Source organism: Danio rerio, chromosome 4 (genome assembly GCF_049306965.1).
Source record: "Danio rerio strain Tuebingen ecotype United States chromosome 4, GRCz12tu, whole genome shotgun sequence".
NCBI classification, from domain to species: Eukaryota; Metazoa; Chordata; class Actinopteri; order Cypriniformes; family Danionidae; genus Danio; species Danio rerio.
The window spans coordinates 11,669,225-11,694,669 of NC_133179.1; the positions used below are offsets into that span (position 1 = coordinate 11,669,225).

At 36.9% G+C, this 25,445-nt stretch overlaps 1 protein-coding gene across 1 annotated transcript; it reads right to left on the reverse strand.

Moving 5' to 3' along the window:
• Positions 1-45: 45 nt before the first annotated feature.
• LOC110439351 (antigen WC1.1-like) lies at positions 46-24,747 on the reverse strand. The gene is made up of 39 exons (XM_073946784.1): positions 24,679-24,747; positions 23,342-23,788; positions 22,498-22,613; positions 21,708-21,818; positions 21,471-21,594; positions 21,005-21,313; positions 18,398-18,682; positions 18,017-18,322; positions 17,454-17,747; positions 17,040-17,354; positions 16,638-16,961; positions 16,244-16,561; positions 15,524-15,823; positions 15,341-15,418; positions 14,876-15,190; positions 14,582-14,800; positions 14,400-14,483; positions 13,596-13,652; positions 12,246-12,296; positions 11,895-11,945; positions 11,671-11,724; positions 6,896-7,210; positions 5,045-5,353; positions 4,621-4,935; positions 4,207-4,530; positions 3,813-4,130; positions 3,382-3,684; positions 2,932-3,003; positions 2,452-2,766; positions 2,143-2,361; positions 1,961-2,044; positions 1,650-1,676; positions 1,374-1,433; positions 1,163-1,219; positions 977-1,054; positions 789-851; positions 608-670; positions 386-448; positions 46-269 (listed from the first exon to the last, which is right to left on the reverse strand). The coding sequence occupies exons 5-39, from the start codon at positions 21,526-21,528 to the stop codon at positions 220-222; spliced, it is 6,453 nt and encodes a 2,150-aa protein (XP_073802885.1). The 5' UTR covers positions 21,529-21,594; positions 21,708-21,818; positions 22,498-22,613; positions 23,342-23,788; positions 24,679-24,747; the 3' UTR covers positions 46-219.
• Positions 24,748-25,445: the final 698 nt, after the last annotated feature.

Consider the following 25,445-nt stretch of genomic DNA (forward strand, 5'->3'; position numbering starts at 1 on the left):
AAATGCACTCTTATCAAAATTGAATGAAATAATTGGACAAACACTAAAATACAAAAACTTACATTTATTATTGAAATTTGCAAAGCACATAAGATTATACATATATAAAATCAAATTAGATAAAACAGCACTTATGCAATAGTAAAATAAGAAACTCTCAGTATCTCCAGTAAATATAATGTGATTTCATCAACAGAGGCAGTGGGTGTGGCCACTGAGTCATATGACCCCTCCCTCATTAGTTGATTCCTCCTCTACATCATCATAGTCTGTAATTGAAAATAAAATCAAGCTGATAGTTTTCAATCTTTTAACTGCATCATTATTTAGATTAAAATGAGTTTAAAAGAGCAACATAAAACAGATATAAGATATAAAAACGTACCCAAGAGGTTTCTCTCATCTTCATTGTTGTTCTTCACATCATCATACTCTTCCTGATCTCCCTCTGACGCAATAAAACCACATATTATAATTTGCTTTCACTGAATTCTTTTCCCACATCATGACTGTCTGAGACTTTTACATTCAGCACTGATAAAGCCACGAGGATTCACTAATGCAAAAATGCATGTTTAGTATTAGCTGTATTATCTGTTTGACTCACCTGTTAAATGATCAAGATTCTGTCCATTAATAATTACATCATCATAATACTCTGGATTGTCCACTACACATACAGGAAAATATAAATAAAAAAATGTTACAACATTATATCTGTACTGAGCATCACTTTAGATGAATAATGTTAAACATACACAAACAAGAAATAATTAAACAGTAAAAACCTTTTTTAATAACAGAGGTCTCTTCACTCATCATGACATCATCATAACTCTCAGGTCTGTCTTCTACAAATTTAGAATTTAGCATGAGACATCGTCACTCACATAATGATAAATATAGAAATCTTCACAAATACAATATATTAAATAGTTGAAATATGTGATCCTATTAGAGAATAAGTGAAGGATACCTGTCTCTAGATCTGGCTTCAAGCCGTCAGTGATGACATCATCATAATATCCTGGAGTGATTTCCTTCACCATATTTTCTGCATTGAAAGTGTTGCATATTTAGAAATATTTTTGGAAATATTCTACAGATTTGCTGTTGCAGGTCTTACGATAAAGAATCGTAAACATTGAATGATGTCACTGACCTTCTAGACCACTGTTGCTGGTGACATCATCATAATAAGCCGTCTTGAACTCTTTTTCTAATATGTGAATATTTGAGTCATTAATCACACAGTTTAGTGGTGGAATCATATATTTGACAGTGGTATGAATTTTGTTTGTTATATAACACTGTGATGATGAATCAAATGATTTGTTTTAGCTCTTAATTCGAGTATATTTTCACTCTCTAACCTGAGAGAAACTCGTCTGCATCTTCATACCCAGATTGCAGTTCTTCAGAATTGAATCTCCCTGTTGAAGGAGGAAGAACAGTCAGAAACAGGATTTAGTATTATAAGGTGTTGTGTGAGTGACAACATGCAAAAACATAAACATTATTTTATTATAAAACCACTGAATTCATAATTCACACAGATCTATTAGTAAACACACATTAACCCACTCCTGCCTTCGGGAAATATGCTCAGAAAGACACACACACACACATAAAACTGCACCTGCACATACCAACATATGAACCTCTTCTTATTACTCCTAAAAATACACACAGGAAGAGACTCTTACTGGCACGTGCACACACACACACACACACACACACACACACACACACACACACACACACACACACACACACACACACACACACACACACACACACACACACACACATGTAAACATGCACCTGCAGCTCTGTGGTTTTCTGTCAGGAATTCTGTGGTTTAATGCAGGAGGTTTATCAGGCTAATAATAAATGAACATCAACTGTCTACAGACTCACTTATTAATCATATTAAATGACATTAATGCTCATGTCTCACCCCTGTGAGTGAAGTGTTGGTGTTTGTGCTGAATCTCCTCATAAACGGCCTCAGTGGTGGTTCTGTGTCTCCTCTTAGAGAGAGCTGTGAGTGTCGACACACAAACCTGCTGTCAGTTCACAACACAAGACTGATCACACACTGAAGAAGACACAATATGACAGTCTCTGGATCTCTCCTACCTCTCCTCATCACTCTGTTCTGCTGAATCAGTATAAGCAGCGGCACTAAGAGCAGTAAGAGCACAACTCCCAGTACAATCAGCAGCACTGGGGGGACTGGGAGAGTTTCTGGACCAGTTTGTGGAGGAGAGACTAATCTTGAGCTCACTGTCTGAGAAACTGCAGCAGAAGATGATTCTGATGTGGCAGGAGTAGTGGACACTGATATATCCGGCAAGTCTATTAAAACAGATTCAAAATCATGCAAATCATTCATTTTAACATGAAAACACTGATAGCACTAAAATGATTTAAAAATCTGTCAGTGACCTGCACAGGTGAGTCCAGCGTGCTCTTTGTGGGAGCAGTCAGTGTGGTTGTTCAGGGAGAGAGGACAGTCCCACAAGTGAAGCTCATTCCCTCTGCACTGGACTCTGTTCAGCCACACAACACCTTCACCAGCACCAAAGGCTGAATTCCCATCAGCCCTCAGTGCTGCTCCACAACCCAGCTGCCTGCAGACCACCTGAGCATCGCTGATGTCCCAGAGATCATCACAGACTGAGCCCCACACAGCGTTATGATACACCTCCAGCCTCCCAGAGCACCGGCCATCCCCTCCACGCAGTCTGAGAGGAACATGAGCTGAAACACACATCAACATCACTGACCTGCAGCAGCACAATATTTACAGTAAAACTAAATATAGATAACTGCTTAAATCTGTGACAAATTTTAAAATGCAAATAATGTCTTACACTATTTTTTACAGGTTTTGTAGGTAAAAGCATTAACCAATCAAAAAATTACTTGAGCACTGTCTCTGGTGAGTAGATGCGGAACATGTCAGATGACTCCGAGGGGACTCATCACTCTTCTTAACTGAAATAAAATATGAAACAATCAAGGCTCTTTCCACCTAATGTTTCTTTACTTACATATAATTGAGGATTTTGCCCTTTAACTGTTCCCCCATTTTGTGAGTTCACTGTATCAATTATGATTATTGCCTATGATATATAGTTTTTTTTATAAACTCATCATTCATCATTCATTCAAGTTCAAGTGCATGAAAATCAGTCTATACAAAAGTGCAATTTCCACTTTTTCCTTTTTAAAACATTTTAATGAAAGTAATTACACACTTAAACCCTAACCCTAAATAATCTTCCACTGGTGACAGTTAAGAGGATAAGGAAATATGTCTACTAATGAGACCAAATCAATGAAATATCTCAATAAATCAATTAAATGTCTCACCTGAGCAAGTAACATTGGCCACCTCATCTTCATCACAGTAGTTTTGACCCCAGAGTGAAGATGGACAATGCCATAAAGTAGAGTCATGTAGTCGACATTTAACTTTATCAAGCCAGTTTCGAGCTGATTTCAGTCTTGATGTTGAATCAGACAAAACTCCAGATCTTCCACAGTTCAGCTCCTGACAGATCAGACTCACTGTGTCTCTGTCCATCTGATTCCAGCACACATTTCCCCAGGATCCATTGTAGAAAACCTCCACATTCCCTTCACAGCCCTCAGTTAACCGGATCTCTTTAAATTCTGGATAGGAAAAAAATTTATGAAAAAAAAAAAGAATTTTAAATTACCTAATCTGGCCATATTTAACCTGTGAATATATTAATATATTTTATACATTTTATTTAAAAAAATTACAGCAGCATGTTCACCAGAGCAGACGACTCCTACATCCTCCTTGTGTAGACAGTCATGTTTCCCCCAGCCTGGAGAAGAGCAGCTCCACAGGGACGTCTCATTCCCCTCACACTCCACCTCATCCAGCCATATGGGTCCAGAACCAGGACCAAACCAGGCTGGTACCTGCTGGTTACTGAGGGCCACTCCACACTGCAGCTGTCTGCACACCACATGGGCATCTTTAATATCCCAGGAGTCGTCACACACTGTCCCCCATGAGCCGCTGTGAAAAACCTCCAGCCTCCCTGCACAGTCTCCCCCAGAACCCACCAGCCTGATGGACCCGCGGCCTGATATTCAGAGAAAGAGAAACACATTATTGATCAGGAACAACTCCAGAATCTGCCCAGATGTTGTTGTTCTCACCAAGGCAGGTGATTGACAGCTGTTGTGTGGAGCTGCAGTTGAGAGTTTGTGGAGAGCTGCAGTTCCCCAGATGAGCTTCACTCCCAGAGCACTGGAAGCCCATCACACACTCATGACTGTGTTCAGGACTGGATGAAGAGGAGCCGGAGAAGTTGAGCACAGAGCCACAGCCCAGCTGTCTGCAGACCACAGAGGATTCAGTGAGACTCCAGGAGTCCAGCAGAACCTTCCTCCAGACCTGCTGGATCAAAACTTCCACCTGCCCCTCACACTGACTCTCTCCAGACAACCGCACCAGACCCTCATGAAGAGCCAGAGACGAGCCTGGGGACAAACATTAGGCAGTTTATTAATATATCCCAATAAAACTTATGTACATTTATTATTTATTTTTATCATATAAAATGTCCTCACTAGAGCAGATGACTCCAACATCTCGTCTATGAGAGCGTTCAGCTCGACTCCATGAAGAGATTGAACATTCGGAGAGTTTTGTTTCATTCCCGTCACAATCAAACACATCAGCCCAGATTTCACCACTTCCCTCTCCAAACCAGTCTGATCCCACAACAGACACAGCAATCCCACAATTCAGCTGTTTACAGAGGACACTGGCAGCTCTCATATCCCAGCATGCATCACACACTGTGCCCCATTTATTGTAGTACTGATGTTCAACTCGACCAGAACAGAAGTCAGGACCATTGACCAGTCGAACATCAGTATAACCTACACAGAGAACAAAGAACTCAATACTAAACAGTATGAAACAAGCTAAATTTTCATGTTTAATATTTGTTTATGATCATCTATATATTTATATATATATAAACATTACCAGAACATAACAGTCCAATGTATTTTTCATGGGTACAGTTGTGTTTAAGAGAAGATGTTGGACAGAAAGATATATAAGACTCATTTCCTGTGCAGTGAATCTCTTGTGTCCACATCTGAGCGTCTCCTTTGTCAAAAGCAGCAGCTCTCAGCACCTGTACAGGAGCCCCACAGTCCAGCTCTCTACACACAACCTCTGCATCCTGCTGGTCAAAGGCAGCATCACACATTGTGTGCCATTTGTTCCCATGAAATACCTCTAATCGTCCAGAGCACAAGTGAGATCCAACAAGTCTAGAATATTTATGATCTGTAAAAGTAAAAGCAAAAGTATAAGGCCACCAATTAATTTGTTGTTGTTTTTAACTGTCAACAAATTTCACCACAAGTATTGCAATGCCAGTAATTTTTGACCTTGTGTTTTTTTGGTCCTCAAGAGGAAAAATATTTTATAAGTTATCAATAATAAAGTATTGTGAAAATCTGTATATCATAAAAGTGTGTGTGTGTGTGTGTGTGTGTGTGTGTGTGTGTGTGTGTGTGTGTGTGTGTGTGTGTGCAGCTCTGTAAAAACAAAGAGACCACTTGTTACACAATGTTATCATTTGCTTTTTGGATTTGCAATGAATACGTACAGAAAATAACAATAGGTCAGTATAAAATGTTCCATGTCTTCAGACTATAAACAAAATGGAAAAAATGCAGTATGCAGTATGTATATAACTTTTTACTCAAAACCTACCTATGTACACTGGAGTATGGCTGAAAATGACAATAAGCTTTGTTTTTATTTCAAAGCATGTCTTTCTCACCAGAAGGTTTACATTGAAATCCTAAAGGCCAAAATTGTTGATAAAGATCAGAACCTGTAGCCCAAGATGTGCATTGATTGATGGTCTGGGAGCTGTCAAATCTTTAGTGCAGTAGAGAAAGCTCCACACTAAACTGATAGGTGAGGTCGAATGTCTCAGTTTTAATTTTAGTCACATTGTAACTGTTAGATAGCAACTGTTGCTCTGTATTTTTATTATTTTCTCTTTTTTTTATGTCTGGCCTTTTTACTGGCTCTCTAGCTCGGTTCTTTGTTCTTGGGGCCCTGCTCTTTTCTAGCTCTCTCTCTCTCTTTGTCTGTCTCTGTCGCTCTGTCTCCCCCTTTCTCTTAGGTAACTTTCTAAATTCAAGCTCACCCACTTACCTTAAGCTTAGTTCCTGATTTATCAGAAGTTACCACTGTCGAACGAACCACTAATTATTATGGCATATGTTTTATGCAGTGGATTCCCTTAAAGCTACAACCAAACAAACAGAATACAACTAAAAATAAACTCGTAAATCTCCAGTTCTGGGAAACCTATATTCACACACACACACACACACACACACACACACACACACACACACACACACACACACACACACACACACACACACACACACACACACACACACACACACACACACACTCATACACTATGGCCAGTTTAGTTTATTCAATTTACCTATATCAATTCATATGTTTTGGACGGTGGAGGAAACCGGAGCACCCGGAGGACACTCTTGCTTTTCTATTCACACTTATTCCCATTGTTGCAAAAAGTGCATGGTAATACTCAAGAAATGTACAGTTTTACAACATTATGTTAAATTTTTTTCTTTAGTCATTTGGCAATCCTTCAGAACTACAATTTTAGGGGGTCTCTTAATTAACAGTCTAGGAATGTGACATGTTTTTCTATAACTAAAAATCAATATAACAAAAATGTGATGTGATGTGCTTATTGTTAAATTATTTATTACAATAACTATACATTCCATAAAAATATTATTTTTTAAACAGATTCAACAGGCTTGCCTGAACAGATGACTCCAGCATCTTCCCCATGACCACAGTTATGTTCACCCCATCCTTTTGACGTACAGGCTTTCAGTGTTGACTCTGATCCACTACAGTCCACTTCATCCATCCAGATTGGTCCCGATCCTTGTCCAAAACGAGCAATACTCAAGGCCTCTATTGCATCTCCACAGTTCAGTTCTCTACACACCACTTCAGCATCAGTCAGATCCCATTCATCATCACACACAGTTCCCCACTGACCATCATGAAAAACCTCTACAGTCCCCCTGCAGGGACTGTTACCACCAAACAACCTCACAGTCTCAAAATCTGTACATGATAAAAGGGACTTAGTTAGTAGCAACATAACAGCTTTAAATAACCTGTATAATATTACAAATTTAAGACATTTATGCATCTGGTGTCAATAACATTACACACAAATATTAATATATATTGTTTGAATGTGGAAAATTAAAGCAGGGGCATAAGCTGAATGCTTCTCAGCACAAGAAAAAAATGCAAATTGCATTGCCATTAATACACTGGCTGTCCTTTAAGCGATTATAGCACATTGTTGATAATTAATAGATCTAGTGTCTTAGATTCTCATAGTAAAGATATGACATATGCCTCTATTCAGTTTTTAGACATATAAGCCCATCAGAGATAAGCTACTCACTGGGTATAAATTACATCAATATTTCATTTAACCTCATTGCTGCCTATTTTGCACTTACCAGATCTGGATATTGTGAGTATAGAGAGTAAAACAAGTGTCAAGCATCCATCCATCTTTTCTCATCACCCCGTCTGTCTTTCTCTGTGTGTTTGTCCTCTGCTTCTCTGCTCAGAATGAAGAAAGTGTCACTTGTGAGCTCCTAAAGAGAGAGAGAGAGACTCACAGCTGCCAATGACTCTCACTGTTACCTTATTAGACACAACAGAGGAAATCATCAAACACAATCAGTGACAAATCAGAAAGCAGCATTTGGATTTTCTCCATATATATCAATAAAGTGTGAGCGCTGATGAGCGGGACTCCTCCTCCAGCATCAAGAAGGACAGACTCGTGCCAGTCATAAGTCAACCTGGAGATAAACACACTAAACCTACAGCAGATTAATAGAGAAACACTGAAGATTATATTTAGCATCAAAGTCTGTCGGCTGCACACAGCACATACAGTATAAGTTCTGATTAGTGATCACTTACTCAAACTTAATTTAACAAATACAAAATAAATCATCTTTGCTATAAATATATAAATAATAATAAATCAAACATTAAAGGTATATTTATATTTTAAATAAATACATTTTTTAAAGATATTTTAAAATCACTGCTCTTGTGTTCAAACAAATTGCACAATATACAGCGGTAAATTGTTAATACATTATAAAATTATTTACACTGTTGTTCCATATCAATCTGACAATGCTCAGACAATATTTCTACATAAAAGTTCCTTAATTTTCTTTAATATTGCTTTGGAATAATATATTGACATCTGTAGGTAAAGATGTGGGGGATTTTTTTCTGTAACTCAACTTATCCAGCAGATGGAGACAAAGTATTTATTATTACATTGTTACTTTTTCAACACATTGTATACAAATGTACTTTGTTAATCTCTCTAACAACTAGGTTATTGTTGTTACAAATCTTTTTTGTTTCCCTTAATATTCATTCATAACATTTTCAATACTTTTAGCTTGCTGCTTTTTAATATGGCTCAAATCCACATGATGAAAGTGATAGTTAGGTTTCTTATTTTCTTAGAAAATAAAAATTAAATGAACAATATCACAGGAGTAGCAGTGCGATGTGGCTATATATTGGCAGGTGTGCCTTAAAAAAATCAAGCACGGAGAGTCTAAAAACCCTTTTGTAAGAGGCACAACTTTTTTCCACCATTCATTAACATCTGCTGCTGACCTCAGAAAAGCAGAAACCATTGCTCATTCACCAACGTCACTTTAAATCTAGTATATGAATGATTCTCTAGCGTAATGTCTAAAGTGATAACGAAACAGGTGATTTTGCTCACATTTTAAGATTATAAGGATGAACAGCATAAAATGCCATCAGTCTACTAAGATTTCCCAGTATTTCTCTTTTGCAATCAGGATTTCACAATATTACTATGGTATAAATACAGCACTACAACATACAAAAGAAAAAGATCGACTTAGAAATTCATTTACCTGTTTAATGATTTGATCAGCTGAAATACACTTCTTTTCTCTTAGGGCTTATTATGCAGTCTCTGTCGCCATCTTGTGGATGAACAACCTCAACCGTCTTTGCTCAAAGAAAGGTTAATGGTGCCAACTCGATGTCTCTCAGGAATTATAAATATTTTAAAATAGGCACTATCGTTATAAATAAACAGCACAGTTGCAATCTAAACAATTATACTCTACACAATAAAGCCTCAAAGGTACATTATTTTGCCCAACACCAGTAATATTTGTCAAACTGTAGCGTCCTCTGCTTGTTGCTGACTGTATGTGGGCGGAGTAATACACAGGGGTGAAGGGTTAAGAGGCTGAACGAGTGCTGTCACTGGCAAAATATGGCATGGCTATTATAGCCATTCATATGAAGGTAATTAACAGGAAATTCAGGTGCAATTTGAAATTTCACTAATTTGTTAAATTATTCCACATAGCCTATATATGTGGAATATACCGACCAACCTGTAACATACATTTTCATATTATATGATTAATAAATTATTTTTAACTAATTTTGTTGTTTACCCTATTATGTTTACCTTATAATGTTTCCTCTTCCGTGGCTCTGCTTTAGTCTGACTGAAAATTATAATTTTATAATTATAGGCTAGATCAGGGATTCATGCTTGTTTTTCTTTTCTTTATGTTTTATTGTTTGTAAAGAAATTTATGTCAAACGTGCCTCTTAAACAAATAATTAAAATATAGGCCCTATATTTTTATGGGCCAAATCTAGACCCCCACCCCACTCCAACCTACAAAAAATAAGCATTTGAAGCATTAATAACTTAACAAATTTTTATCCCTAAAATTGATAGTAATAAATAAAATAAAAATAATAAATCTATTACAACTGAATATTTTGATACATTGTGCAGATCCCTGCACCTAAAAACATCTAAAGCATTGTTACAAATTAAATAGGTGCTCATTATTAAATGTATGGCCCACATAAAACACAATATATTAGTGCAAAATGTGTTTATTTATGATACAAGTAGTTTATAATCTGAAATACAATAATACACATCAAATTGCAAGGAATAACTTGAACAAGTGCAAGACAAAGTCATAATAAAGATAAAACAGTAACAGTGAACTTTTCTCCAGAATAAACATGTTGTCCAACACTAAGCCTATAATAATAAACACTAAAGAATTATTGCTATTTAGCCATTTTGATTATTATTTTCATTTGGGGGGAAATTATATTTCATGAAAAACATTTTTTTATCCTCAAGAGGTGGACAGTCAGTACACTCTTTTTTTAATTTAACAGTAAATCTATTTCAGACCGTCAGTGCCAATAAAGGATTATATACATGTAACTTTTGTCCTGTAAATGGGGAAAAGGGGAAAATTATTTAATTAAAAAGGGGCTAAGGGCCCTCATACTGTCAGTATTTGCTACTTTTGCTAAAAGTTCATGTCACACACAGTACTTGAGTAAGTTAAAGTACCTAACTGACATTATTTGCTTCTGTAAAAGATTAATTAAGGCTATAAAAAAAAGATAGACAGACAGGTAACAATACTATTATTGTTAATAAATAAAATACCTGTTTATTGCATACACCAGGTATTATTTAGCAGTTTTGAAACATGATTCTTTATGGAAGATTATAAAAGAGTTATGTTTGCCACAAAAAGGGTTCTACTATTAATGGGTGAAGAACCTTATATGGTTATATGGAACCATTTTATTAAGAGTAGCGGCGCCATCTAGTGAATGTGTGCGAAGCATGCAGGCAAAATGAATTAAAACTGGAGTGGCCACTTATTGTGTTTAATTATTATTGTGCAATCATTTTCAGTGGGGGAGAACTGATTTTGTAGCAAATAAAGATGTGATTGTGAACAGCATACCAAATATAAAACACAAGCTAATCCATAAATGTGGATTAGCATTAAACATAGTTAAGTATATAGTGAGTTCAATTTTAGGATGCAGTGAATAGTTAAATATTAGGGTGGTGGTGGTCAATTGTTAAACACTGAATTAATGAACAAGCTACAAGTTGATTTACAGCCCTGTTTATTCCCCACTATGCCTGTTTATGATTTCCCACAAAGCCTCTAGAGGACTGTCTGATAATATCACATTGAATTACAAAGAATATGACAAAATGAAATCAAATACACAACATCAACTTAATGAAAAACAATCTGAAAGCAACATATATTCTGTTTATATGTAGACAATGGGCTAAAATGTAATTGTACTACATTACTTGATATAACAAAATATTTAACTGCAAGTAAACTAGTATATAGCATTAAAACTCGCTGCAGTGACCTCTCAAAAACTGTAAATGAATGGGAGGTGGTGGGTTTGACTGCTTTCCTGGATTCTTGTTTCATTAATCATAATCTTCTGCTAAAAAACAAGGGCAAATTCAAGTGATTCAAGAAATTCAAGAAATTTAACTCATGCTTAATAATAATGTAACCTAATAAGTACACCATTATAATAAGTACACCATTATAATATTTAGTTAAAATTAAGCAGGAGACGTTAAATGTGAGGTGAAGTAGGTGACAATAACCTACCAGATAAGTCATCATCAAGAGTCCTCACATTATCATACTCCTCTAGATCACCCTCTGATTTAAAAAAATGTTAATTATTATTGACACAAAGAAAATATTACTCTTTAAAATACACTAATGTAGAATCACCTCAATAGTGATTAAGTCTATGTAATATATAATGCTGTTTTGAATAGACAACAAAGGAAAAACATTGGACTCAAATGATTAATTAAAACTCACACCTGCATTACTATCAGAGAACTGACGCATGATGATGATGTCATCGTAGTTTTCTAATTATTAATCAAACAAAATATTAAAAAATAAAACACAGTTTGGGATTTTTAAAGTGATTAATTTGCAATTTAAAAGACACACAAAGCATACATGCATATCTCTAAAATTAAAGCTATGGATCTGACGCATGATATCTTATTCTTACAGTGGTTATATCATATAAGTCTTTAGTGTGTTTTGTTGCTATTCTAATGATTTAGCTGTGAAGTTATAATTGAAAAATAGAAACTGAGTGTACTATTGCCAGGCCAAACGGTTTATGAAACTGTGAAATTACTGTAATTAAAGTTACTGACCTTTTAGGCTTTTACTGGTTGTGACATTATAATAGTCAGATGAGTTTCCATCTGTATATTCCAAAAGAAAGAAAGAAATTATAATTTCACAATGAACATTGTGCTTAAGTCTGTTTTTCACTGCAGTATTTTAAAATGTATATTGTACGTAAATTAAATGTATTAAATGTAAAATGTATAACTAAACATCACTTTATTATGAACTAATGATGAATTAACGCATGCATTAATCATAAACTTTAAGGTCCCACTTTATATTAAGTGGCCTTAACTAATATGTACTTACACAGGAGTAAACAGTTTGTTACAATGTACTTATTGTGTAAATAAATGTATTCAATATGTACTTATGCTTGATTAAATAAATGTATGTAATTACATCTGTAATTAACTTTTGTAATTACATTTGTAAATACACTGTTGACCATCCCTTACACCTTAACCCACCCTTAAACCTACCCATGCAAACCTGTCCATAACCCAACCTCTATCCCAGCTCAAAAGCACCACAAGTGTTCTCAAATACATTATAAACACAGCAAGTACATTGTATTTATTTTTTTTGATGTAAGTACATAGTAGTTAAAGACACAATATAAAGTGGGACCAACTTTAACTACTTAAACAGCTACCTTGTTAGTTCATAATTGTTTGTTAATTAATGTATCAATTACCACATTAGTTTATGCTTAATTTAACCATCATGAACTCATTATTTGCTAATGTATAAATATATCATGACTTTACTTGAAGGGTCACATCAATATTAAACCATTCTTAACTACTCATGAACTCTTTTTGCACACCTATCAAGTGCGTTTACACTGAATAACCATAGAAAAGTGTTCTGTCAAAATCAACATCAACAGTTTAAACACAGAAGTTGTGCCCTGTGATGATGTGCTCTCCAAGTAAAGTCATGACATAGTTATACATTAACAGCTCATCAGTTCATGTTGATTACATTTAGCCTAAACTTAAATGCTAATTAATACATTAATTAACAACATGCACTTAAGTAGCTAAGGTAGCTTTTATTCACACATGAACTCGTGTGACTCGTGTTATAGTTGAAGTTAATTCATGATTAGTGCATGCCTTAACTCGTTATCAATTCAGAATAAAGTAATCTTTAGATATTAACACATCAGTATTCATGTACTGTTATTGTAAACGGTTTCTGTTACCATACTAAAAACAGCATGATATGGATTGGGATTTGCATTTTATTTAAACTGAAAATATTTTAAATGCTCAATAATATTGAATTTTAAATTCCTGGGTGATTGTTTTGGATTCAATATATTTCTTTATACAACAAGCACCGTACATACATTTCAGTCTACTAACCTGAAAGAAACTTAACGTCTTCATACCCAGAATGCTGTTTTATCGAAAGCAGACTTCCTGTTATGGGGAAGAAGAAGGAGAAAGGGTCTGACTATGGAGAAATACTAAGCTACACGGCAATATTATTGGTTAAAGAATAGCTTCGATTGTGAATATTTTTATAATCACATTACAGCTTTCATTTCACAGAATGTCCATGTTGAAAAGAGTGAGGTGTGAAACTGAATCTTGCCACAAATTGTCCAATAAACAGTTATTTATTTCATTCTAAACTATCCAAGCAAATGTTTATTGACAAACACATAAAGATGAACACATAGCAAGGTTGTTGATTAATTGAATATGCTGTTTAATTAGCAAAATGATGTCTATTCTTAACTGACATACATTTAAAATGAGTCGAACAAAAAGATATTTCATTGTAAACCTTGAATGCTTACCTTGAAAAAAAAAAAGGTTGAACCATAGAAACTTGTGTTTCCAATCACAAAAAGGACAAAACGTTACCTCGGACACACACACACACACACACACACACACACACGCACGCACGCACGCACGCACGCACGCACACACACACACACACACACACACACACACACGTATCACTTTTTTTTTACTTCCCATAGATGTAATGATTTTTATACTGTATACACTGTATGTTCTACCCCTTAACTCCAACCCTAAACCCAACCCTCACAAGAATTATTTTTGCAGATTTTGCAGACCAAAGAAATCTCCCCACAAGGTCAACGTGTACTGGTATTGCCAAAATCAAGCTCTGATAAATAATAAATATCTCACCCCTGTGAGTGAAGTGATTGTGTGTGTGCTGAATCTCCTCATAAACGGCCTCAGTGGTGGTCTTGTGTCTCCTCTTAGAGAGAGCTGTGAGTGTTGACACACAAACCTGCTGTCAGTTCACAACACATGACTGATCACACACTGAAGAAGACACAATATGACAGTCTCTGGATCTCTCCTACCTCTCCTCATCACTCTGTTCTGCTGAATCAGTATAAGCAGCGGCACTAAGAGCAGTAAGAGCACAACTCCCAGTACAATCAGCAGCACTGGGGGGACTGGGAGAGTTTCTGGACCAGTTTGTGGAGGAGAGACTGATGTTGAGCTCACTGTCTGAGAAACTGCAGCAGAAGATGATGCTGATGTGGAAGGAGTAGTGGACACTGATATATCCGGCAAGTCTATTAAAACAAATAAGAACATTTAAATAAAAAATTATTACTAGAATTAAAATTATTTTAAAATCTAGCAGTGACCTGCACAGGAAAGTCCAGCGTGCTCTTTGTGGGAGCAGTCAGTGTGGTTGTTCAGGGAGAGAGGACAGTCCCACAGGTGAAGCTCATTCCCTCTGCACTGGACTCTGTTCAGCCACACAACACCTTCACCAGCACCAAAGGCTGAATTCCCATCAGCCCTCAGTGCTGCTCCACAACCCAGCTGCCTGCAGACCACCTGAGCATCGCTGATGTCCCAGAGATCATCACAGACTGAGCCCCACACAGCGTTATGATACACCTCCAGCCTCCCAGAGCACCGGCCATCCCCTCCACGCAGTCTGAGAGGAACATGAGCTGAAACACACATCAACATCACTGACCTGCAGCAGCACAAGGTTAACAAGTGTAATTAATTATTGCTATTAAAATATGTCATTAATTTAAAATAATTCTGAACTCAAGTTTACGATGATTAAACAAAATACAAGCACATTATGAACTTACTTGAACACTGTCTCTGGTGTGGAGATGGTGAAGTAGAGCATGTCAGAAGACTCCGAGGAGACTCATGGCTCTCCACCTCTGATATTCAAATGATTTTGTATGTCATCGATCTTCATACGACATCACAAATCATACATTAAATAATCATATATGAACAAACATGACCACTTAACATAATTTTACCTGAGCAGGTGATTGTAGTGACCTCATCATTATTACAGTCGTTCTGTCCCCAGGCTGCAGATGGACACTGCCATAAGGTGGAATCAAGTCGTCTACATTTTAGTTTATCGAGCCAATTATGAGACTTTAGTCCTTTTGAATGACTGGGTTCATTGCTAGATCTTCCACAGTTCAGCTCTTGACAGATCAGACTCGCTGTGTCTCTGTCCATCTGATTCCAGCACACATTTCCCCAGGATCCATTGTAGAAAACCTCCAGAGTCCCTTTACAGCCCTCAGTTAATCTGATCTCTTTATACTCTGGAAGAGAAAAAATTTGAATATTGTAAACTCTTCAGAAAATATCTTGTAAAAAGAAATGACAATAGCTGGCCTGTAGCTGGCCTAAACCATATATAAAGGATACTAAATCAAAATGTGGAAATAAAATATATTTTTATTATCATGAAACACTGACCAAAAATATGCAAATATTATTTTTATTAATGTGTTGTCTTATGAGAAACCAGTCAGTGCATTGATTGAGGTAGCTGTAACTTTTATGTGTCTTATTCTTTAAAAGAAACATTTAACTTTTTATTTTAGTATTTCCCTAGCACTAAAAGGTGTGAGATTTTTTTCCTAATACAGTGTATATTATCAGGAACCTTTTCAGTTTCTAAACCTGATGTATTAAATGTATTCTGTATATTATTATCAAAAATGATATTAACTGTTCACCAGAGCAGACGACTCCTACATCCTCCTTGTGTCGACAGTCATGTTTTCCCCAGCCTGGAGAAGAGCAGCTCCACAGGGACGTCTCATTCCCCTCACACTCCACCTCATCCAGCCATATGGGTCCAGAACCAGGACCAAACCAGGCTGGTACCTGCTGGTTACTGAGGGCCACTCCACACTGCAGCTGTCTGCACACCACATGGGCATCTTTAATATCCCAGGAGTCGTCACACACTGTCCCCCATGAGCCGCTGTGAAAAACCTCCAGCCTCCCTGCACAGTCTCCCCCAGAACCCACCAGCCTGATGGACCCGCGGCCTGATATTCAGAGAAAGAGAAACACATTATTGATCAGGAACAACTCCAGAATCTGCCCAGATGTTGTTGTTCTCACCAAGGCAGGTGATTGACAGCTGTTGTGTGGAGCTGCAGTTGAGAGTTTGTGGAGAGCTGCAGTTCCCCAGATGAGCTTCACTCCCAGAGCACTGGAAGCCCATCACACACTCATGACTGTGTTCAGAACTGGATGAAGAGGAGCCCGAGAAGTTGAGCACAGAGCCACAGCCCAGCTGTCTGCAGACCACAGAGGATTCAGTGAGACTCCAGGAGTCCAGCAGAACCTTCCTCCAGACCTGCTGGATCAAAACTTCCACCTGCCCCTCACACTGACTCTCTCCAGACAACCGCAGCAGACCCTCATGAAGAGCCAGAGACGAGTCTGAAGACAAACATGAGGCAGTTTATTAAAATATTACAAGGAAAATTATTTTATATATTATTAATAAAATGTCCTCACTAGAGCAGATGACTCCAACATCTCGTCTATGAGAGCGTTGAGCTCGACTCCATGAAGAGATTGAACATTCGGAGAGTTTTGTTTCATTCCCGTCACAATCAAACACATCAGCCCAGATTTCACCACTTCCCTCTCCAAACCAGTCTGATCCCACAACAGACACAGCAATCCCACAATTCAGCTGTTTACAGAGGACACTGGTAGCTCTCATATCCCAGCATGCATCACACACTGTGCCCCATTTACTCAGATACTGAAGCTCCACTCTTCCAGAACAAGAGTCTGAACCATTGACCAGTCTGATGTCAGTGTAACCTGGACAAGAACAGGTTAAAACAGTATGTAATAATCCAAATAATTATGTTTTCTTAATTATTGGTTATATCAGTAATAACAAAGGTATAGATCCAATACCAGAACATAACAATCCAATGTCATGAGTACAAATGTGTTTGAGAGAAGATGTTGGACAGAAAGATATATAAGACTCCTCTCCTCTGCAGTGAATCTCTTGTGTCCACATCTGAGTGTCTCCTTTGTCAAAAACAGCAGCTCTCAGCACCTGTACAGGAGCCCCACAGTCCAGCTCTCTACACACAACCTCTGCATCCTGCTGGTCAAAGGCAGCGTCACACACTGACATCCACGTCTGATTGTAAAGTACTTCTACTCTGCCATAACAATGAGATCCTCCAACCAGTCTGACTCCTTTAATAAAAAGGGGCAATTTAATGATATTTCCCATTCCTGTCATATTACCTTTTGATCCCAAGATATTATAAGCTAATAGTTAATTTTATTTAATGGAACATTTTAGGAAAAACTGCAAACAGCACATCATCAGAATGCATTTTGTCTACATTTTTGTACTCTCCATGTCATAATTATGTATATCATAAAATAAATTAACTTGCCCAACCACCTGATGTAAAACTAGTACATCAGTAATCATGACAAAAAAGTCTAGATGAGCTTACCAGAGCAGACGACTCCAGCATCTCTAGTATGTTCAGCACTTATTCCCCATCCATTGAATCTACAGCTCATCAAAGAAGATTCTGACCCAGTACACCATAAATTAGAAATCCACGTTTTTCCTGATCCTTTGCCAAAGTAAGAACTCTTTGGTGCACTTAAAGCCTTTCCACATCCCAGTTCTCTACACACCACTGCAGCATCAGTCAAATCCCAGGCAACATCCTCCACTGTTCCCCACTGATCCTCATGAAGAACCTCCACTCGACCAGAGCAGTGACTGTGGCCACCAGCTAATCTCACTGTTTCTAAAGGTAAAAGAGTGCCAGTCAGAACTCATAGCTGATGTCAATTCTTATACTATATTTATATTGTTCACCTACCAGCACACACAATGCTCACACTGCTGCTATGAGAGCAAGAGTGTGAAGGTGACGTTGCACAGAGAGCAAACTGATACTCGTCTCCTCTGCAATGAATCTCTTGTGTCCACATCTGACCATCTCCTTTGTCAAAAGTCACCTGTACAGGAGCCCCACAGTCCAGCTCTCTACACACAACCTCTGCATCCTGCTGGTCAAAGGCAGCGTCACACACTGACATCCACGTCTGATTATGAAGAATCTCCAAACTCCCAGAGCAGCGAGAACCTCCTACCAGACGGACTCCTATACACAGAAGTATTGATAAGAAGACATTAAAAAAATTCCCAGCAGGCACCAATCATCACACAGATGTAAGATTGATGTTGGACTCCAGCGTCAGACATACTTTGAATTTTGATTGTATATGAAAATCGACCAACGTCGATGAATTTTAGTTACTTCACGACAACATAAAATCAACCAAAGATCAATGGCCAATGATGTTATTTTTGACAATGGACGTCACATTATGACATTAAAGTGACATCAAATTTTAGTTAGGTAATTGCACAACATAAAACCAACCAAAGATAGACGTCTACTGATGTTATACTTTGAGGTTGTATGGATGCCATATAATGATGTTAAAATGATGTTGGATTTTAGTTAGTTAATGCCACAGCCTAAAACCAACCAAATATCAACGGCAGATGATGTCGATATTAGACAGCAAACTGACAAAAGTTTGGTTACCTAATGTCGCAACCAAAATATAACCTGCCGGGTTGTGAAACAAAAGTATTGTTTTTATCATAAGGGAGACCATGCTGATTTGAATGTTTTTTTTTTTTTTTGCTTTTTTTACATTGGGTCCTAAAAGTTTGAGTCAAACTAAAGAACAGAGCCTGCTGGTTCAGTTTATTGTAAATACAATTCTTCTTTTTTTTTTATACGACTTTACACATTATACACATAATTGGGTATTTTGAATCTTGTAATGTACAGTGAATCCCTGTTATTCCTGTGTGTTTCCCAGTGAATGCTGAATGCCATTACAGAAGCCTGTGCGTATTTGTGCCTCCACTTCTAGGTGAAGTTTCACAAACTAATTTGCAGAGGAGCATGTGATATGATTGATCGCAGCTGGTCTCTCATCTGTAACTATTAGTAAGTCAATCAGATTAATCCAAACTCACTGTAAGTAGCCTGTCTAAAACTACTCCCTTATCTTTGTTTTCCGAAGAAACCCCCCATCCACCCCTTTTTCTTCCTTTACCAGTGGAAGCTCTCGAGAACTACCTGATCTCGCACCCCCTTACAGCCCTGGACTCAATTATCTCCGAGCTCAGGGTTCTCTCCCGGGAAAGCATGCCAAACCTGCTATTAGTATTAAGCAATATCTAAGTGTGAACTCTTGAATCTTAAATAGACATTCATTTACCTGAGGTTCAGAATCTTGGGGAAATTCTGACCTAAATCAGTCAAGATAACAACAAGATTGAAAACAAAATCCTAGAAATAGTAATGAGGAACTCAAAACTTAAAAGGATAGTATACCAAAAATAATAATCCTGTCAACATTTACTCACCCTTTAGACTTTTTTGTTAAAAGAAGTTTTTTTTTTTTTTTTTTTTTTACTGTGGAGCTCAATGGTAATATGTTTCCAACGTTTTCAATATGTCTCCTTTTTATGTTAACTAAGTGAAGTTTATTTATAAACTAATTTTGAGAGAATCACGTGCTTAATTGATCACGGCTGGTCCCGCATTATCTAACGTATGATTTGTCAATTGGATGATTCTTAACTCACTATAAAAAAACAGTTTATTACTTCAGTTATCTTTGCCTTGGAGAATCTATCTTCCTCCTTTCCCTTAATAGGGCGGCATAGCAGCCCAGTGGTTAGCACTGTTGCCTCACAGCAAGCACGTCACTGGTTCAAGTCTTTAAAAGGCCAGTCGATGTTTCTGTGAGAAGTTTACATGTTCTCCACGTGCACACGTGGGTTTCTCCTGGGTTCATCAGTTTCCTCCCACAGTCCAAAGACATGCGTCATAGGTGAATTGACTGAACCAAATTGGCACTATAGTCGAGCTCTTAACCCGCAGTACATCTATACATAGCAATGCCTAATTTGGGCATTTGCCTAACCTGCTTTACCTGTGTTCAGATCAAAGTGCATAAAACATTATGTTCTGTCATCAAAAAATTAACTTCAAATATATACGTCTAAATATTTGTAATGTAAAATACTTTATAAATCTACATATTTTCCTCAAAAGTTTGGTGGTCATGTACATTATCAGTGGCTTGATTGACCATACACAGAAAGCCTAGTTATATAAATTAATGGGTCACACTTTATTGTGATGGTCCACTTGTAGAATTTAAGTTAAATTGCATCTTCATGCCAACTAATTCTAATTTGATTACAAGTAGACTGAGGTTGGGGTTAGTGTAAGTTGACTTGCAAAGTTTCTTATAGTCAGTTAAATGTCTGTTGACAGTCTACTAATACTCAAATGGACCATCAAAATAAGGTGTTACCAATTAATGTTTCAATTTGGATTTTTTAACAAATAATGGTCATTTGACAATAAATTCTGTACAGGAAATCAACCAACCTGAGCAGATAATTCCAACCATTTCATTATGCTCACAGTTGTGGGTACCCATTTTATCGCTACTGCAGTTGAGTATTGAGGGCTCTGATCCACTGCAGACCACATCGTCCATCCAAATCTTTCCTGATCCAGATCCAAAGTGAGCAGCACGCATTGTATCTGAAGAATCGCTGCAGTTCAGTTCTCTGCACACCACTGCAGTGTTTGTCAAACTCCAATAATCATCACACACGGTTCCCCATTCTCCATTATAATAAACCTCTAATCTTCCAGCACAGGCATCATAACCACCAACCAGCCTCACGTTTGCTGTAGACAAGAAATAGAAAACATATATTAAATTTGAACTAAATGGTGAGAGAATAACATACAGCCTATTAACTAAAAAAATGGCAAAAAAGTGAAACTCTGAAGTATCCTTTTAAGACAAGTTGATTGCAATACATTACACAATATAAGCACTTACCAGCTGAGATGAATCTGATCACACAAAACCAAAAAATGAGAGTTAGAAAGCTCTCCATCTTCACTGATCAGTCTCTTTGGATTAAAGTTGAGAGGATCGCTGCCACCTAAAGCGAGATGGAGACCTTCATAACCAGTAAACAAGCCAATCAGAGTCACTCTTACCTTATTAGACAGAGGAGAGGAACTCATCAAAGAGCTCTCATGACAAATCAGAGGACATCATTTTTATTTTTACCATATTTAATAAATGTATACATCAGCACTGATGAGCAGGACTCCTCCTCCAGCTTACAGAGACACTTGAGGAGAGACATCGATGGACGACAGTGATGTGTGTTACAGGAAACTGATTTTAGAGACAGGAAACATTCCAGTTTATTTAGAGCATAAAGCACCTGCAGATACACAGATTGTGCCGATAAACATGATAAACCACCTGCATCATGTTTCTCACTTTGAGTACACATATAGAAATAATAGCTGGATCTAAACATACCAACAATCTATTTTTTTTTATACTATAAATTTTAAATAAATATTTTGGCTGTCTATGTGATCAATATGGCAGGCTGTTTTAACATTAAATCTGTAAAACAACATAAAGACTTTGGGTGCTAGTGCTTATTCTATATAGACACAAGTACCTTTTAAAAAATACTAATACTTATTCATTAGATACTAGTATTTATTGATTAGAGATTAGAAACTAACAAATGTCTATTTTTTTTTGCATCAAAATTTTGCATTTGATGGTGGATAAGGAGATTCCCCCCTATCTGTAAAGCGCTTTGAGTGCCCAAAAACACTATATAAATGCAAGGAATTAATAATTATTATCTATTTTTTTGCATCAGACTTCTGATTTGTCTTCGAAATATCAGCTATTGAGTTTTGACTTGTAGGTTTTTCTAAATGTAACTTATACACTGAATCTCCTCTGACCAAACATGATTTTTCCCTTTGCCAAAAGCAGCAGCTCTTAGCAACTGTACAGGAGTTCCACAGCCCAACTGTCTGCACACTACCTCTGCATCCTGCTGGTCAAAGGCAGCGTCACACACTGAACCCCATTCTTCTGCACGGAGCATCTCCACTCTCCTATAGCACAGGTGAAACCCATTCACAAGTCGAAGTCCTTTTCCTGTGTTATTAGATTATAAAGACAGATAATTCATTTACTCACATGGAGAAGCAGTGAATACTAACAATCATTTTTTTTTACATCGTATTTCATTAATTAACTTAATAGGCGCAGCCGGTAGTACTGTCGCCTCACAGCAAGAAGGTCGCTGGTTCGAGCCTCGGGTGGGTCAGTTGGCGTTTCTGTTTGGAGTTTCGCATGGGTTTGCTCCGGTTTCCCCCACAGACATGCGGTACAGGTTGAGTAGACTAAATCGTCCGTAGTGTATATGTGTAAATGAGTGTTGCGTAATACATATGCTGGATGAGTTGGCGGTTCATTCCGCTGTGGCGACCCCAGATTAATAAAAGGACTAAGCCGAAAAGAAAATGAATAAATGAATGAATAATTCACTTAATCTGTACTTAATGTCTCTGTAATTTTTCCATTCGTTTGTTATTTTAGAATTTTCATTAAAATTATTATTGTAAATAAGATTGTCTTATTAGACTGCCTGGAGATAATAAATATATATGCTTATTGGAGATTACCCCAGTAATAGTTTATTATAAGAAAATTAGGGATGAGGATGCATATTTAATGATGAACAAAACAATTAAACTAATTTTCTGCTTTAAAGGGTTAGCATTGGTAGTTTGTTGATAATATATAGCAGACGCATTATACAGCTTGAGTGAGAATTATAAAAAAGGTGATGTAATAACAGACTGAGGTTTCGGGCAGCTTACCTGAACAGACCACACCAGCATTTTCAGCATGATTACAGTAATTTGTTAAATGACTGTCTGAACTATAGTCTTTGAGTAAAGTCTCTGATCCACTGAACTGTATAAAAGCCATTAAAATTGATCCTGATTCTTGTCCAAAGTGAGCATTATATGTTGGTTTTACAGCCATTCCACAGTCCAGTTCTCTACACACCACTGCAGCATCAGCAACATCCCAATGTTGTTTACACACTGTCTCCACTGCCCATTTCGAAGAACCTCCACTCAACCAGCACAGGGATTATTGCCATTCACCAACCAAACACAAGCAGTGACAAATCAGAAAGCAGCATTTGGATTTTCTCCATATATATCAATAAAGTGTGAGCGCTGATGAGCGGGACTCCTCCTCCAGCGTCAAGAAGAGACACTTCACTGAGGACAGACTCATGTCAGTCATAGTTCAGCCTGGAGATAAACACACTGAACTTAACTGATAGAGAAACTCTGAGGATTATATGATGAACACAGCACATACCAGCTCTGATGATTCATTTGTGTAAGTATGAACACACTTCAAATATTTACAACTCACAAAAACTATTTGATCATAACCATTTTTATTAAATATTTCTTTTTAACAAGATGATTTCTAGATTAAGTCTATCGAATATTACTGTCAATTTTATTGTACTACTTTTAACCCAATTTAACACATACAAAATAGATGCTTCATTGTCTATGATATATAAATATCTAAATATCTAAATTATAAAAACAAAAAGAGCATTTTATAGTTTAGGGGACTCATGTAAATAGTTTAAAGATAAATTTAATATCACTGCTCTGATATTCTGAACAAAATCACAATAAGCAGTAAGTTACTATATTATAAAATAAACTAGACTGATTTTTTATATAAAACAAAGGGTATTTATACAAAATGCAATTATTTATGTTCCAAAAATACTGATGTGGGGATTTTATCAGACATTACACCTGTAAACTTTTAAACCTGCAACGCGTAATTTATCCAGCAGATGGAGGCAAAACACTGTTAATAGTAAAGATGAGCAGAGTCTCGTTCTCCTGTCACTGTATGATGGAGCTTCTCTCTTATTTACTTCTGTTGGCCTAAACATTTACATTTCTTTTTCCACAGCTACATTACAGCAGCAAATAGAATTTATTTCAAGTAAAGCTCATTTCACAGCACATGGTTTTACTCTTTTGTAGCTGCTTTCGTATAATAGGCCTAAAGTAAATGACATAATATAATCATCTCTATAAACAGACCTCCACAGTCCTGGTTTTGGTGTCTTCCTACAGGAAAAAGTTAGAACTACCTCCTTACTCACACAAAGCCTGTTGGTCATCGGAGCAATCAAGCATTTTTGTCGATAGTATCTGGATGCAGCCTTTATGATGCACGCTGAGATTGCTTATCTCAGCAATGCAATGTCAGACACAATGCACTCAATGGAGCTAGTGACGTGACTGTGAGGGGTGGGGTTAGATGAGCCCATTAAAAAGCATTGCATGAAGCTCAGATTGCATCTGCACCAGGTCTGCATCCAGACCCATCTCATTTTTATCTCCCCTGATTATAGATATTACTACTAGCAAATATTAAAAAAATAATAATAAGTTAAGCACTTGATTAAGTTTACTCACCTGATCAACCGAAAATAAATCTGAATATTATCGTTTTGTCATTAAGGGAGAAACTCTTTACTGCAAGCAAGGACTATTTTTATCCGTTTTTTATATATATTAAAAAACAGGTCTTCGTCATGGTTGTATTTGTGACTGCTACAGACAGTAGTGTATGAATATGCAGTGACGTTACACTACAGACAGCTTCTGTAAATGTTAATGACATGAGCAGCTCTGGGATTCTGATGCTTAGTGAAGTTAGAAACAAACCTGTTGCAGATTGTTGAACTGCACATAATGCAACATTTACAGCCTAAGAAATGATGCATTACAAGTAAATAAGCATATTCATAATATGTTTATTTATTATTAATTATAATATTAATGATAATTATAAAACATTTCTGAACACATAAGATAATATTTTATACAAATGGCATTTTAATTCAAAGAATTACTGTAAGCATAC